We start from the raw sequence: 18254 nt of genomic DNA on the forward strand, positions 1-18254 counted from the left end.
CCCACGATTTACTAATATGTCAGCATGTTTTACTAATTCGTTCCCTCATTTTAAGTAAATCGTTCACACAATATAATAATTACTTCCCTCGTTTTACTAAATCGTGCGCGCAATATAATAATTTGTTCCTTCGTTTTACTAAATCGTGTACACCATCTAATAATTTGTTCCCTCGTTTTCTTAATTTGGGGCCATGTACAAATTAAAATTAAAATTAAAATGAGAACAGATTGTTAATTCGTGGCCACGATATGTATATAAACTTTTGTCCCCATGTCGTGCAGGACATCGTACAAAATGGTTGTGCTACTTAATGTTTTTGTGTAAACTATGATAAAAAAAATTCAGGATTCTTTTATGATTAAAAAGTTCAAAAGAACAGTAATTATTTGAATGATCTTTTGTAACTTATGATCAATGTAATGCAACCTTACTAAATAAAAGTATAAATTTAGTTTGAAAAAATAAATCATACTGGCTCCAAACTTTTGAATTGTAATGTATTTATTTCTATTTTCTGTCCCAGGAAAATAAGTCAATTTTTTGGGTGTGCATTTGTGCCTTTACCTGATTGACATAAGTGAATTTGGAGCTAAAACAACGCAGGCCGCATGTGCAAATAAAAAAATGTATTCATCCATTACATTTTTTGGAGCTCATTGTATGAGAATTGAAAAGAACAGAAAATGCCTTTTTGTCCTATTATGGGAATTGTGTTTTGACGAAGGTTTCCCCTCACCACAAAGCTTTAGCCGCTCTCACACACCGTTAACAAAGTTAACTGAAGGTTGCAGAAAACAGCACCCGTCTACTCTCCAACGCTGCTCTTGACCATGTCGAAATCACCACGTCTCTATTTTCCTCCCATTCATTTCCTGTGACTGCCTGAAGGCGCATTGTTCCGCAAGGTGCTAATTAGGAGCGGAGACCGTATTTCGAGCATTGAGAAATTAAGCCATTATCACAATGTGAGCCCAGCAAGACACCACTTAGGGAAATGACTCAAGCCATCGCTTGCTGTAATTACACATTTTGGGTTTTGGACGCTTTTACTCGTGTGCAATTACAGCTGTTCCCTCACCTTCAACCGGTCGCTGTGGAGACCATGGCCAATGCTGGCAAGGACAGCTCTTCTTGAACTGAGAATTTCCTTCGGATCTGCACGTGGAACGGGGGGAATACATGGTGGATGGCTTTAATTGGCTGGAGGGGTTCTCCCTGCTAGCGTTGTTTTTTTTTCTTCCTCCCAAGCCCTTAGAGACGTGCTCTTGGGACCTGACGGATATGAAAAATGGAATGAGTGTGCGGCTCCGTCCTGAAATGCTAACAAATATGAGGCCATCGTTTCATGGCGAGAGAAATGATTAAGTTAGCTTTTGCCTCAGGGTGGAGTGCTAACTAGAAGGGTTTGGGGAGGAGGTGAGCTTACATTGTGGATTTCCATGTGCCGCTTTGTGCGTGTTTTTGTTCGGAGTGCTGATAATTATCCGTCCATTCAACTCCAGCTCCGACGACACCCCTCACTGTGAGACTGTTAATGAAATGAAATGAGAGAGGGGGGTGGAGGAAGCGCTGAAAGGTGTTAGAAGAGGTGAGAGCTCTTAAAAGAGCCTCATGAACGCTTTTAGCTCGCCGTTTGACGAAACAATGGCCGGTCAACATCTTGTGAGATTGCTCATTGTATATTGAATATATAAAGGGTCGTGACTTGCATTCTTGTTAACAAAGAGCTTGTAGGTCTTTATAAAGAAACAAAAGAAACTCTCCACTACTAAGACCACACCCACGTTTCTACTGCTTTTCCAAGTGCAAAACACACATTTAAGTCCGTTTTGTGGCATGAATTCAAATTAAAGCTCAGTAAACACATTTATTATCTTTTGGTCCATGTTGTTCTGCAAATGAGTAGAAGTTGGCATTTTAAAAATGATCCTAGATAATAGCCTTAGATGCTGACATGGCATTAAATAAAACTATATCTATCTATCTATCTATCTACAGTAAACTAACTAACTAACAGTTACTAAACAGTAAAAACAATTTTTTTATTAACTTTTGGTCCATAATTTGCTATAAATTATTAGGAATTGGTATTTAAAAATTGACATAGACTAGATCACTTTTTAAATATGGTAAATAAAAACAATAGAACAATTATATGTATTATCTTGTGGTATCAATGATTAGAAATTGGTATTTTAAAGTGTTTCTAGATTTTGTTTTATTCCCAATGGAAAAAGCAGCACATTTGTACTGCTTTTGTACTGCCCGTTGCGCTCTCAGCTGAGGTAAAGGCACTATATCGGTGCGTTCTTGGTCTTGAATGTTTAATGATATGCTAAACTCACCTGAAAGCGTGTGAGCCCCCCTCCCGTCTCGCCATTAACCCTTCTGCCGTGTTATCTCCGTTCCCCACTTAATTAACACCTTGCTCTGCTGAAGCTGGTTAACAGTTAGATTTAACACCTTGGAAAGAGCTGAAAAGGAAGAAAGCTTTTCTCTGGGTGTTGCTTGAAGCTCCTACCTGGAACATCAGCCTACAGTAAATCACCTCAGGTGAAGCCGTGTGAAGTTCCATGTTTCACCGGTTTCCTGCGTGCCCCGGGGGATATCCTCCTCGTCTTGTTTTTTTGGTCCTGTGCAGTGCTGATGAGTGATAAACAGTTGTTTTATAGTAGATTTACAGTGTGCAGCTGCTTATATTAAATGACAAACACGTACACAGCACACCGCACAGTCCCTTGCTAATATTGCCCTGTATAGATAATGGATGTTTCAGCCTGGATTTCTAACAGAATACATCTTTCCTCTCTTTTAGATCAGACTGGAACCTCTCTGAGCTCGCTGACCGAGGAAGAGCAGGCTAAGCAGGTTCTGGAGCTCTCCGAGGAGCTGAGCAGAAGAGTGGGATGTGTGGCTGTCTCAACCCTACCGGCAGGGTAAGTGCTGAAGGAGAACATCTGAAGAACATCCATCCATCATCTGTCTGTTTTGTGATTTATCTATCCGTCATCTGTCTGCCTTTTTGTCTTTGTCTCAAACTCTATCTATCTATCCATCCATCTATCTGTCTGTCTCAGGCCATCCATCAATCTATCATCTTTACATCTATCCGTCTATCTGTCTCTGTCTATCAGTCTGTATCAGACTCTATCAGTCTGTATCAGACTCTATCTATCTATCTATCTATCTATCTATCTATCTATCTATCTATCTATCTATCTATCTATCTTCTTTATATCTATCCATCTATCTATCTTCTTTATATCTATCCATCTATCTATCTTCTTTACATCTATCCATCTATCATCTTTACATCTATCCATCTGTCTGTCTGTCTGAATCAGACTCTATCTATCTATCTATCTATCTATCTATCTATCTATCTATCTATCTATCTATCATCTTTACATCTATCCATCTATTGTCTTTACATCTACCCATCTGTCTGTCTAAGACTTTGTCTGTCTGTCTCTGTCTGTCTGTCTATCTGAATCAGACTCTATCTATCTATCTATCTATCTATCTATCTATCTATCTATCTATCTATCTATCTATCTGTCTGTCTCAGACTCTAACTGTCTGTCTATATGTCATCTTTCTGTCCATCTATCTCTGTCTGTCAATCTGTCTGTCTATTTGTCGGTGTCTGTCTGCATCTATCCATCCGTCTGTCTGTACATCTGTTTATCTGAGTGCCTTTCTGTCTAATTGATCCTGTCTGTCTCTCATCTAACCAGGGAAGGTTCTCCTGCTCTGCTAACTGGGAAGGTTAACCAGTTGGAGCTCATTCTCCGACAGCTGCAGTATGACCTAAGAAAGGTAAGAGCCTCGAACATAATAACAGGCAAACATAATGCTTAAACAAATCCGCAACATAGCCAAACAAGCACTGTTAGCAGCATTCACCTCAAGGCAGTTATTTGTAACGACATGCTTTGTTATTATCCTTCAAAGGAGCAAGAAGACAAGGCTATGCTCCAGGAACAGGTGCAACACCTTCGTCAAGACAACCTTCGACTGCACGAAGAGAGCCAGACAGCAGCCGCGCAACTGAGGAGATTTACTGAATTGTTTCTGAACACGATGGACAAGAAACCTTGAGCTGAAGTAGTCTATAATTCCCCTTCTTGTGCTTCGCAAACTACATAACCCAAGGAAAATTAGTCCAGCATACTGTAAAAAAAAAGATGTTAGAAGAGAAATTTCAGCATTTGAATGTGAATGTGTGCAGAGCTAATATGCTAACACACTAAAAACTAAGTCAAGGTTGGTGGCAGGACATGAGAATGTGAATGAGAAAAGGGAGAGTAAGAAAATAAATATGTGATAAGGGCTGGAAGGGAAAAATTAAATAGTTTATGATATGACCAGTCGAAGGGTACGAACACGTCGTGATCGTGAAAGTGAATGTAATGCAATAAGTCGTGATTTCTTTCTAAAAAATCTTTGGTTCCTTGGGCATAACATCTTCAAAGCTACTGTCGTAACTCGAGTTCAATCCTGGCTTTGTGGCTGTCCACCCCCATCGTTTGTCGAAATGTAGACCAGCCAGATGCAACGTTCCTTCGTGTCCAAAGCTCCCCAAGACTTGGTGTGCTGTATACCTGTTTTGAAATGCGTTTTTGTAAGTAACCCATTGAAACAAATGTTGTAGCAATAATTTTGCTGATGTCGTAATCACAGAATTGTTCGATAAGAGTAGCACTGAGTGTGATTTGGTTGTATTCAAAAACTTTTATGTAGAAAAAAAAAAAGTCTTTCGTGTGCCTGATGTTATTGGTGGTAAAAGGATTGTTCCTCCCAGTTGTTTTCGTTAAACCATTTAACTGTCCAAGTCCGTACAAAATCCATGCCCACTGCTCTTGATCCTTAGGCTGTCAACTGGCTTTGTTTTACCCCCCCACCACCCCCCACCACAAAAACAAAACAAAAAACAGACGTTAAACGGTTAACCTTGTGTGGATGGGCCAGTACACGCAGACTAGCACCTGTAAACCACTTCAAATAAAAGCCAAATTCTGCTTGTTGGTGTAAAGTACCTCAGAAAAAGTGTCTTGTACCTTCGCCCTCTTATTTAAGCTTATTTAACCTAAGATTATTTTAATGAGAGTATTTTCCTTTTCTGCACTAAAAAGAGTAATGGCTCCATGTGGCAGTACTTTGTATACTTGTGTACCATGTCAGCAGTACGGTGTATAGCTTGGCTGAGAGATAACTGTAATCATAAAATGGTTTATTTCTGGGAAGTTCAGATGTTTGGATGCTGCTAGAGGACAGGATGTTGTTTTTTTATGGCCTTTTAAAGATGTTTTAATTTCTTTGTAAATTTCTTTCGTTGAGGTTGGGATGAAAAGCTTACCTTTGTAAAATAAAGTTTAGGATGTCAATAAAGTACGACTTGTGTCCTTTTAATATGGTGTTTGTTCTGAATTTCTTCAACATTGCAAAATACGGCAGAAAAAGGCAAATGATAAAATGCCAATTTTATATGCGTAGTTAGAATTGCAAAATGAATAGGATCATCGTATTTAGCTTGTTTGTTTGTTGTTGATGGTTGTGTCCAATCAAACGGCAGATTATAATAGTTATTTTAAAGTTTATATGAATATTAAAACATTTTTTTGATTGTTTAAGTTCAGGAACACTATTAATTTTGGTACTGTGTTGGGCGTTGTCCAATGTAAAATCTGCAAATGTTAATTGTAAAATATTAAATCATTATTTATTTATTTTTATGAACTTGTGAACTCGGTGTACACATCTTTGCTTCTTTTAAAAGCCTGAGGATCGAGATCAATACTGGCTTGTGTTATTGATCAGACACTTTGGAAGCTGGGTGTGTGTGTTTGGGTGCGTGAGCAGCACCTCTGAATGACAAAGTGTGACCATCTCTGGAGTTCTCCACAATCTCACTGGTAAGAAACACGGCCAAGATGAAACCAACCTATCCGACGCACTTCAGGAGTTGTGACGTTTCAAATCTATGGCTGCAGTGATGTTTTTGATAGATTGAGATGGATAAAAAGCTGAGAAGATGGAGGAACACACGCACAGGGAGCTGAAATGTGCAATAGTCAATGACCCATTTCAGGAGAGTGTTATTTGTGAAAACTCAAAAAATCAATACATTTCTCCTTTCGCTGGTTGTGATTGAGGATAACGGAAATGGCAGCACTGCCCTACATCGGTGAGGAACCAGTGGAAAAAATGTCAACCTTCTTAGGTGACCTAGCTGTGATGGATGGCATGGACCAAGGTGCCTTTGCTCCTGTGGGAACTGACAAGGTGAAAGTGTAGTGTACAATTGATGGTCATTCCAAGATCCAGCTGCACTTTATTTTACAGTACGTGCACTTTCATTGTACTTACAGTGTACTTACCATGAAAGTACTGAATCATTTAAGGTAACTACATGGGTTAAGATTAGGTTTAGGGATAGGTTCAGGACTAGTACCTAGTTATTACCCACAGTTATTGTAATTACTATAAGTATATAGTAGGTACATGCAAAACTGGACTGTAAATTAAAGTGCTACCCAAGATCCTTTGAACAAGATTGGTCTCTGTATCTTTGCATGAGCAAAGAACAATAACTAAACATTAAACTGGGATTTTGGAGGTGGGGAAACTCTAAAAACTGAACGTGATTCTGATTAATTAAATCAAAGGTGCTGGAAGGCCAAACTTAACCCCTGCTGATAACAGGAAAAGAGACATGTAATAACCCAGAGGAAAATCTCCGTAAAATAGTTTTTTTATTATTAGTTATTTAAAATGTTGTTGTTTTTTAAGATTTGGTAATCCTCATTTACATAAAACACTGAAATTATGCAATACTAAGTCATAATTATGAGATCCAATTATGCAAATTACCTAATTTTAAGAAAAAGTTTCAAGATATGACAAAACATTCAGTTCTGCTGACACAAAATAAATCATAATTATTTCAATTTCGACTTATTGACATAATTATGACTTAACTCATAATTATGACGTAGTGTTATGTTTTTTACATCTGTCATAATTGTCACTCATTTTCTTTTAAATTACGACTTGTCATAAATAAATATCACTTTTTATCTCATATATATGATTTTTTACAATATGTCATGATTTTGAATTTTCATCTCATAAATTACTTGGTATGTCATAATTTCGACTTTGTCATAATCATGATTTACCAAAGCATGATTTTTTATTATTATGTGGCAGAAATACACTACCATATTAAGGAGCCACCAAGAGAGGAAAGTTATTAACTTTTTTGTGTATATTTTTCCGTGTATATTGCAGCTACCTAAAGAGGTGGAAGTTTTTATTGGAATTTGATTGGAGATACAAGTCAGAATCGTTTTCTGAAACTTTTGCATTGCATTATGTTTTCTCATGCATATGAATTACTGTTTTAACCATGCGGTTGAGCACACATACATGCATGTTACATTATTAACATCATTAAAAAGCCATGGTTCAGGTCTTGCCGCAGGGTTCAAGTGAAGGTCAGTGAATGTCAGCTGATGCACACCATTTATGTGTCATCGTTTTAATTTATTAGTGATGTCAGGCAAACCATGATGTTCTTGTTGTGAAGATCTGGGGGAAATTGGAGTCGCAATTATTTAAGCATGCCTGCAAATCATAGATTACTCCACAAATTGAAAAGATAAAAGCACAATAATCACACATTATTCTCAGACCACAAACATGTGGTTTTACTCACAATCATTTTGTTTTACACTGAGCGTTTTGTAGTGTGGAGCTTTATAGTCCAGTACTTCTGTGGTATTCTTCACATAACAGTGCCACCAAGAAGGCTCAGCAAAAATGTTCAGGTCCAACCACAACTTTGAGGAAAACTGCTGAGTGAGTCAATCGCACTGCCTTTGGGAAAGAAATCAAACACTCCTGTGATTAGAAAGCTTGACTGCTTGGCATCAAGATAAATGACGGATGTGAATTCACAGATTGCAGTTATCCGCATGTGCCATAAGAAATTTATGCTTTAGCTATAAATTTGATTCTAGTGCAAATAGCAAAGCCAAACCTTGTGTTACATATCATAGAACAACCACAACACTTGATTAGAGACTGGAAAACCACATTAAGCTGGAGAATCAGTGTCAAGCCTAATCATATACTGAATTGAATCCTTTGTTTGGTACTGTAAACGTAACTGAAGTGCCCTAAATAGGTGCATATGCTTCTTTAGCCCCCTTGATGCTTGTTATTTCTCTTTTAGGTTCAGTATGATGTACCTAGACTGTCAAATGTAACAGATATATGAATAGGCTACACAGCCACACTTTACCCGAATCTGGAGTGCCTCTGGGCTCTGCTTTAGGTCCGCCCTACATTTGTCTCTAACAAGTAGCAATAATGAACTAGGCTAGGGCATCAAAGGCTACTTGTAAGCCTTAATACATTCTTTTGATCTATCTCCATTTGCTGTTCAATAATGAATACATGCTTTTTAAGCTAATCCTAGATGGTTTTAGGGGGAGCCAGAGGGGCTGAAATTGTAAAATAGGAAATAAAGTGACACACTACATTTCCAGAAGCCTTTAGGATTGGCAATTGCAGCTACACGCATTGCTAACATACATTAATAAAATTAAGCCATGCTATCTTCTTAGACAAACTTTGTAGTAAAATGCAAGCCCAGAGTGTCAGAACCTGACAAATATCCAAAGTCATGTTCCAGCATCTAGCAGAAAGCCTGCTCATTAGAATAAAAGCTGTTATATACATTCATATTAGTCTCCATGATTTTGAAATTAAACATTTAAAAAGCACAAATGGATTGAGGTGTCCGCATAGTTTGGCATAGTATATGATTGTCTGGTTTAAATAGAAGCCAGAATGACAAAACGTTGCACTACTGAACTGCATCTTCTCTATCGGCATCTGTGGTTGAAACATAAAATTGCAAGTTACCTGCAAAATTGTTGTTTTTACATCAGTTGTACAAGGACGAATTACATACACATATACATACACACATATTTATATCATGAGTCATCAGAACTAAGAAACTAAAACTTTAGACACCTGGCTCTGACTATAATGGCAAATCTCTTTCTCTTTCTGGGGCACAGGCGCACGTAGGGAGAATTCAAATCTTGCCCAAGGCAGCTGAAGGTAACTTTGTTTGTCGTCTCCCGAGGGTGACCTGGTTGCCTTGCCAACAAAGCATGTAATTGGAAATGAAGCGGCCGCACTGCCAAGCCGTCTTTGCTGATCAACCATTGTGTGATGCCTCACACACACGCACACACATTTCGTTCAAATCACAGAGACTGATGTGCAAAAGCTGGCTGTTTGTAATGTACCAATAACCCCCCCCCCCCCCCCCCCTTTGCTTCCTCCATCTTGACATCATGAATATTTAAAATCTTCCCAAAAGCACTTTATTTTGTATGTGGCCTAAGTGCACACCTATCTGTTAGAGTGGAGGATAAAACATGTCCGACAGGAAGTACAACACTGATTTCAGTTTTCAGAGTACAAAAGTGTGTTAAGGGTTACTCTGTAAAAGAAGCTGACTTGGTGACTTTTTTCCCATGAGGCAGCGCATGAGAAGCACTGATGCTGAAGCCCACAAACTTCTAGAACTCAGAAATGGCACTAACCAGACAGTTCCAAGAACTTTTCTATAGTTTTTTCCCTTCATAGCTCAAGTTATAAATCATGAAAATCCATTCACTACAAGAAAATCCTTTTTATAGTTTTTTTCTGCTTGGTTAAAGCTTCTGAAACTCAAAAGTCCAAGTAAATATACTGCAGTTTAGCGCAGCGTCACGATATACCTGCCTCATCCTTCAAGAGTTTGTTCTGTAGCATTGTTGACTGAACTTTATATGTCAGTTTGAATATATCTGCAAATCAGAGCACACAGCAGCAAAGGTCATGGATGAACAAGATGAATCTTCCTCTAAGCTGTCTTGCTTTCTGCCATCAGTCTATCATGCACACTGAAAATTAATATTTTTGAAACAGTCTTATTGAAGTAAAAGTCCTCACTCACATATTCCTGTCTTCAATGCATGCCAAAAGGCCAACAAAAAAATGAAAGAAAAGAAAAGAAAAGGTATTTTTCATCTAAGGCATTGTTCTGAATGAGTGCGTCTTTGCTTGGGGCAAGGTGATCTTCAATATAGTTGGAAAAATTTGAATGAAAGATACATGAACGCTTTTAACCAAGGTTGCTCAAGGAAAACACCATGTCCTACAGTACCTGAGGATATTGGATTCAGTTATGTGTGTGTGTGTGTGTGTGTGTGTGTGTGTGTGTGTGTGTGTGTGTGTGTGTGTGTGTGTGTGTGTGTGTGTGTGTGTGTGTGTGTGTGTGTGTGTGTGTGTGTGTGTGTGTGTGTGTGCATGTGAGGGCCTTCAGGGAACGTAACTGCATTTATGATTTGATTTTGCATAATCCCATATTGGGAATGGACAGTATGTGGACCAAGTATACAAATCCTGCTACTTGAGTTGAAGAAAGATTGGTGAAATTACAGATTATTTGCGTATGAATGCACGCAAATATAGAACTATCGTTCATTGATTTATTTTTTATTCATAGCTAATTGCTATTCTACATTCTCTTGCTCAAAATAACTGTCATTATAATGAATTAATAATCAGTGCAATCGAGCTTAAGGATCACATTACTCCCGGTTCAGTGATTCGTTAAAGAGACACGCTCCAAGCGGATCGTTGAATCAGTGAGTTGTTAACTGCAGCAATTGCATCAGTGCAATGAACCGGTTCACTGAAAAGAATCGGCTCAAAAGAATGATAAGTTCAACTGGATGGATGTTGCTATCCGGACTCGGAGCGTGTCTAGATTTCTTCACTTGAAAATTACATTTTTGATTCAGTCTAGACATATGGGGTGCTTGTCATGTCTTATTTTGTTTGTGAATTTAGTTCACCCACGGATTTCCATTGTACATTGATAAGTCATCAACTGTTGGTTACCCATATTCTTCTAAATATCTTCTTTAGTGTTCCACATAAGAAAGAAATTCATACAGGTTTGGTACAACTTGAGGGTGAGTAAATGATAATAGAATTAAAAATTTTAGGTGAATATCCTTTTAAGAAATTGTCAACCTTTCTAGCTCGTTGTGACAACTAACGTATGCCACTTTCGCTCTATACACGTGTCAAAGAAGCCAGAGCAACTTGTATATTTATGGATATGACAAGACCTGTTAGGTCTAAAATATAAGTACTCAAAATAGGCCATTACAATGATGATGTATTGAACAAATTTTTGTAATTTTGAACAAAAAAAATGCCTTACCACATTACTGTTATGATGTTAAAATATAACAGAAGCGAGAGTACATTCCAATTGAATCTTTACAGATCTCAGTCAGACTGCCTGTCTCGGAATGCCATCCATTTAGGGAAACATTGCGTCGCTCCTGCTCGAGGTTGCCATGGCATTTACATTTAGTGGTATCTTCTCTCTTCATTCCCTGTCTCTTTATTGTAAAGGGCGACTTTCCATCCGCCCAGCGGGACACAGGATTTAATTGCTTCCTACTTGGATGCTCCAGTCCTGTATTCTGTTTTGTGTGGTTGTCACAGGCCGGTTTCGCCAGTGGTGAGAACATTTATCAAGAGCATTTATTTATATTGTTTACACAGGGCGGCCCACTGTGCACATTCTGAGGCACATTTGGACTCTCCAGCTGAGACCCATGAAAAATTTGCATTTGTGTTTTGTTAATGCCTCACACAGAGTTTTGTGAAAAGCTTTAGGCAGTTCCTCCCCCCTTCAATAGGGAGCTCTCCCTTGGCCAGCTTTGTGATAAGGCAAACGGCAGACATTTGCATAAAGGGGAATTTACATAGGCAAACTGTACTGTCTGACTCGGGGAACCTTAACCAAACGGAGGCACAATATTACTTTCTTCACGCGAATGGAGCGATGACATCACACTATAGTCTGTTTCCATTTCACAACAACAGGAAAAACAAGAGGAACGAGCCACAAAAGGAAAACCGTTGGCAGCGCGAGGGTGGCCACTGTAGCTGTGGGGCCTATCCGAGCATGACTATTCCAGATAAGAGGCAAATACAACAGTGTTAAGGTGGACAGAGACATATAGACTGATATGGATGTTCCCATTACTGATGTCATGTCGGCGCGCGGCGGCAGTCACTTGGATCCCACTGATTTACAGGTTCAGGCACAAACAGAAGCCACAGCTTTACACGAGAGCGATGAGTCTGACAGCCGCTAACACAGACACAGCGTGGTGTTGCCGGAGGGTGAATAACAGTCGCTCATTGGGTCTCAGTATGGGAACAAAATTCAGCAGAGGAGCAGCACAGATAGAGATGTTGACAGGCTTGAAGACACGTCTTATCAAAATGGCCCGTGAAGAACCATAATATGTCCCACGGGTACGGAGAAACCCTATAGCATTCAATTAGCATTGCCGGCTTCCACTATGCAGAACATTTTACCCCCGCCATCAATATAGTAGGCCTAGAATCACATTTTTTTAATATTGACTTATTTTCATTTATCACAATTAACATTGCGTGGATTTGAAATAATTTCAGAACTTTGGTTTGAGAGGTTGTTGCCATTTTTGCCACATTTCTTTACCTTTAACATGAAAAAAATATATTTTCCCCTCCTTTCTCTAAAGAAAACGTTCCAAACTTTTAAGTTGTATTTGGTAATCAGTTTATCAAATTTTTTATTCATGCAGTATTTGGCGATGAAAATAACAACAGAAACTTCAGCAAGTGTTAGTAATGAATTCGATGAATTCTGTGATATTTTGATGTTTAGTTGATTGATTTGTCACTCTTACTACATCATTTTCGATAAAATGACATTAATGAACCATGATCAAAAAAACATGATCAATAATACCTTCACTTTGATGCAAGCTAACTCTCGATACTTCACTGAGCAATGACTTTAGCTATTTGTTTCCATCCTTTTATGATCCTTGATAATTCTCTTATCATTGTGTAAATAATAAAGTTCCTTTTTGGAAATGTGTAGATAAATCATAACATGGGCATATTTATCTAAAAAAGCTACCGCATGGAATGTCCCACTTCCAATATCTGTTCCAATAATGCACAGAATCTGCATACTTTTCCCCACATTTTCCTTTCTGGTGAAGGATGAGCAAATATGCAAGAGGGATGTGTAGAACTTTGATGATTGAATTCTATTTGAAATCTGCTGAGCTTTTTGCGGGCTCTGGTTTCGTGAAGATCTGCTCATCAGTCCATGGTTTCACAGCACATAAAAATCAGGTCATGAAGTACTGTACATCTTAAGGTGGCTCAATGCGTTTCCTTCTCTAAATGCAGTGACTCATATATATATATATATATATAGGCATGCTGAATTCGGTGCAATTCTACACTTCCCCAATGAAGTGAGTCAGGAGAGGCAGGTGGTGAATCTACATAGTGACATTAATGTTTCATGAACTGGGCCTGGGGAAAGGGCAAAGATATATTTCCATAAGCTTTCCAGAAGTATCATCTCAGCGTGTTGTTCCTCTGAGACTGTTTTCGTTTTTTTCACAAGTTACTATTCATCTGCTGAGACAAACTCCTTTGAAAGTCAGTTCATTTCATTTATGTTTCATTCAGATACACAGGCATAGAATTCCATCTGCGTTATCGCCTGCATGCCATCCCATTACAGAAGAGGGACAGACATTTTTTTTGGAGATAGATACAGGCAAACATGTGGTTACCCGAAGCGAAGAATGAAGTGTTCAAAATGCAAATTGCCGTCCAGCAGGTTCCAAAGGCGCTAGCTGCCTTAAACAGCAGATTCAGGATAAAGAGAGCGAGATGGGGTAACAATTCGGCTAGTAAAGACATCTCAGAACAGGTTATTGATAGTGTCAGAGTGACCCCTTCTGGCATGGAGGCTATTAGTTGAACATGAAGTCCCCGGGGGAAACGTTCCACCTAGGGAGCTTAGCTCAGCATGAGGCTGGGCACACACACAAACATGCATTATATGTGCTTTTACTGCTCTAATCCATTTCACTGTATGTTACAGCAGCATGGGAACCGAAGGTTGCTGATCATTAGCAGATGGTGCTAATTCAGCTCTCTCGGGCATGTGGGTCATACATGGAGGAGGCGGCTGGGTGATCTTGCAACGCAGGCTGTTTTCCGGAAGATATATTCATTATCCGAGACAGGTTTATTTTTTTTATTCCACTTTTTAAACGGGATACTTGGGGCAACTAAAATAGAAAAAAAAATTGTATTTTGATATCATCGATTGTATTGTGTATATATATTGCTTTAAATGTGTTAGATATATTTATATATTAAACAATATTCTCATAAAATATATTGTGGTAACACTTTATTTTACAGTGTCCTTGTTACATGTTACTTGAACTTACAATAGTAATTACATAAAAACAATATGCATAATTACATGTAACTAACCCTCAACCAAATTCTAATCCTACCCTAACCCTATAGTAAGTACATGTAGTTAATTCATATTACTCAGTACTTACATCTATAATTACACTGTAACACAGACACCTTAAAATAAAGTGTGACCAATATTGTTTATATCAACCTAATTCATATATATTTATATTTTAATTATTTCACACATTTTAACTATATAAAAAGTATATACAGTATATTATGGGGAAAATATGTAGATACTATTCTATATATATATTATATTATTTTATATTTTATATACATCTTGCAAGTAACACATGCATTTCATGGCAAATTAATTAAGAATATGTTTTTCCTAAATAAATAACTTTTCCTAGCTCTTCTTCATAATCATCTTCCTCATCAATGCTCCATGAAGTGGACCCCAGATCTCATGTAACAAGGGAAAGAGCCGTCTCTGTGTATGTGCACACATCTCTTCCATCCTTCTCTGTAAGTAGGTCAGGAGCGTTTCTCCAGTTCTCAGACAGCCTCTGACACACTTTTCTTGGGCATTTAGTTCATATCTTTTCTTAAGTGCTTTTGTGTGGTGATGGTCTCCGGAGATTTGTTCTCCTCCTGTTTCCTTCCCAGCCACAGACGGCTATAGGTTGCCCTCGGTCTACTTGTTAAACACCCACATCTGTGTCCATTAAGGCATGTTTCATTGCCACAATGACACTATATCCTTTGACTTTTCTTTGCAGATAGCAATATCTAGCAATATCAAGCCATAATTAAGTATTTCTGAGAGCCATGTGATGAATATCCTATATTTGATCCACCTTCAAAACAAATTTATTTGACATGGTCCTGCACTGTGAAAACTGAATTTATACAAAACAAATATGCATATGCAGTCTCAATTATTATGCATAACATTTAATTATAAAATAATAATAAAAATGCTTTTACATGCAGTATCACTCTGCAGGACATATCAACTTCCCGAGAGTATTTCATGTCCCATAAACACCATATGGCAAGAAAAAAATTCTTTGCAGGTCCTTTGGGGCTGGTTTTACATGCACCGTATTATAATAAATCTATGAATCAATTTGAAACGCAATACACAGAAATCAATCCACAGTTTCCCGCTTCTAATACATAATGCAGTCAGGTCAAAAAAACATGTTTTATATTTCATATGAAGATTGCGACTAGAGCACGCGATTATAAAATTTATAAAGAGACTGAACATCCTCCGAAATTATGTTTATTTGATGTACTTATCTTTTTATATTTACATGTATAATAAACAAGCCTGCCAGCCGAATCATCCGGTCACACAGATGCCCCCCACACCTGATCTGTGGCTGTAACGACACAATCATGAGAGAGACGCTGATGCCCTTGATGATATTCACAAAGCCTTCCATGTGTGTGGCTCACTTCTAGTTTTGAAAAGTGTTTTCTGAAGTGTTGGAAAACTACTCATCTTAAATTCCTCATCCCAGCGGGCCTCGAAACCATCTGTGATTTCAGGCTCTTCCTGTCCCTCTTTCTTCTCCTCCCTCTCTCCCACTCATTTACTCTGTCCGTATCTCTGTCCCTTTGAGAGCGCGAGACATCTGGAGTTGTGCTCCTGTCTTGTTGTGTTCTAATAGAACAGGCTGTTTAGGACTCTGTTCTCCTGCCTGAGTTTCATTCTCATGAATGCGATTAATAGATCTCGCTGAAGAGCCGTGTTCAAACAGCTCTTTACATGGCTCCTTCTGTTTCAGTCTTCTTCATAATAACATCTGTGCATTTTACACAGTGTTTATAAATATTTCATATAGAGATGCACTGGTCGACGGAACGTATATCGTGTTTTTTTTTCTATTCTGGACTTGCACACAAACTGCATTGCAATAATTTCCTAAAATGTAATTTGTGTCAAGCCAGAAACAGGACATGCAAAATAATCCGGACAAAATGGACAGAAAAGAAGTGCATCATTATTTTATTTAGGTCCAAAAACTGATAAATATCCATTATAGAAAAAAGAAAGAAAAAAATAATTGTCTAAAAGAATGAAAACATTTTTTTTTTTAAAATACTACAAGTGAATTTAGGCATCACAATAATATAATGTACTATATGGAAAATATATATTATTTTTTACAGGTTATAAAGATTATATTTAACTTTTAATTATTATTACTATTATTGTTGCTAATAAATTATTAGTAATTTGCTGGCAAAGATAATCCAAATGTATAGGAAACTAAAAATGAGCGTGCGCAATTAAACATCCAATATAGTTTGATATCAATATATTTTAGAATCTCTCATCAATATGCATCCTTAGAAAACCCCTCAAATAAAGATAATTCAAAGACATTATATTTTTGTGGCGGATAAAAGCATTGAAAAAACTTAGAAGTGGCTTTAAATATCAATAGTATTGTTTGTTTTATTGTTTGAGACATTTTGCTCAGTCCCATATGAATGAATTTTTAGTGTATTATTTGTGATAACATCTTCCATATCTTAAGTGCTATACACTTAGTACACATTAATGCGTTTGAATTTCACATGAATGGCCTTCAACATTTCACAATGATGGGCTTTTAACTATCTTCTTAAATCCCTGAGTCTCGGCCATGTGCATAAACTGACATGTGAAGCCGTTTTAAATTATATTTCATCTTTGTGTATTGGCAAGTTGTTTTTCCCCCAACATCAAGTGTCATCAGCCGTCATCTGTTAGTTTGAGCCGGGGGTAAAGGCCATCTGGTAATTTCCCTCTCGGTTCAAGGGTCATCTGCATTTGTTTCCTCTGAACATTTTGTGATCTTAATGAACTCATTCTTCTCGTTTTTCACTACCTCAGCTTTCTTTGAGTTCAATAAATCCGTTGTGCAGAGAGTCAGTGAAATGCACTATGGTAATGATCTCCGTTTGAAAATCACATCTGCATGTGTATGTGTGTGTGTGTGTGTGCGTGTGTGTGTGTGTGTGTGTGTGTGCACACTTGAGCCGAGGCTGTTCCAGAAATTCATTTATCCCCATCACCATGAGAGTGCGGATAAGGTGATGGTGGCCAGTTTGAAGAAGACTCCCTTGAAAATCTTTAAGCCCCTTTTCAAAGGATTACCCACGGTGGCATCGAACACTCGACAATGCATGTGGAGGAACTGAGGGACTAGCCGTAAGTTTAATTAGGAACATAGAGGGAGGTCGCTGGGCTATCTGCCGGAAAAAATGAACACATTTTAGTCCCGGTCCTCGCACAGGCACTCTACTGTCAGGATGCAGGGACTTCAAAGCGAAGAGCTGTGCGGGTGGTTTCAGGAGAGCCGTTTACTGACAGAACATGCTGGAAGCTCGGACCGACCTTTCTGTGGGCCCTGTGCACCAAATATAAATCAATGTCACAGGGAACATAATTGGTAAGATGCACACTAAAACATTTTTTTTGGATAAAACAAACGCATTTAAACGCTGGAGTAAATCCCCCGAATCAAGGCTTCCCCTGGGGGATATACATTTTTATAAAGAAAATTACAATGTATTTCATAAAAAAGATTGTTTAGCAAAAGATTACATTCTTTAGTGTTGTTAAATTTTTCAGTGTTTTTTTTAAAAAGATTACCTGAAAAACTGCTTTGATTTGCACCTCCCCTGACAGGCGTTCCCACAGTGGGTGTAAGCCTATCATATCATATATTTTTTTCCCGAGAAACTTGAAAACGCAACGTTTCTTTGGAAAAACATCTACATAATTTTCATAAAAGTTTCTCGGGAGAAACATTGACATCATTTTCATTTAAGTTTCTCGGTAGAAACACTGACATCAT

At 38.0% G+C, this 18254-nt stretch overlaps 1 protein-coding gene and 2 long non-coding RNA genes across 6 annotated transcripts in view; 2 read left to right on the forward strand and 1 right to left on the reverse strand.

The window, feature by feature from the left end:
* sipa1l2 (signal-induced proliferation-associated 1 like 2) overlaps window positions 1-5409 on the forward strand; it is a 66307-nt gene extending 60898 nt beyond the window's left edge. The window contains 3 exon segments of the mRNA XM_079598017.1: window positions 2819-2939; window positions 3741-3822; window positions 3958-5409. Coding sequence (XP_079454143.1) covers window positions 2819-2939; window positions 3741-3822; window positions 3958-4104 — 350 coding nt within the window. The 3' untranslated portion in view covers window positions 4105-5409.
* Window positions 1-18254, reverse strand: part of LOC306990769 — a 42243-nt gene that overhangs the window by 8372 nt on the left and 15617 nt on the right. The window contains exons 1-3 of one of the 4 annotated variants that reach the window (XR_013795930.1): window positions 2525-2797; window positions 1430-1531; window positions 591-1275 (exon numbers count right to left, since the gene is read on the reverse strand). This is a non-coding gene — a long non-coding RNA (uncharacterized lncRNA). Of the gene's footprint in view, window positions 1-590; window positions 1532-2524; window positions 2798-18254 lie in introns of those variants that run through there. The other 3 variants (XR_013795927.1, XR_013795928.1, XR_013795929.1) reach the window with 3 other exon arrangements.
* LOC306990770 lies at window positions 14823-17814 on the forward strand. Its single transcript, XR_013795931.1, has 3 exons — window positions 14823-14922; window positions 17449-17605; window positions 17691-17814. It is a non-coding gene; the product is annotated as an uncharacterized lncRNA (long non-coding RNA).

The sequence above is a fragment of the Phoxinus phoxinus genome (genome assembly GCF_949152265.1).
Source record: "Phoxinus phoxinus genome assembly, chromosome: 22".
Taxonomy (NCBI): domain Eukaryota; kingdom Metazoa; phylum Chordata; class Actinopteri; order Cypriniformes; family Leuciscidae; genus Phoxinus; species Phoxinus phoxinus.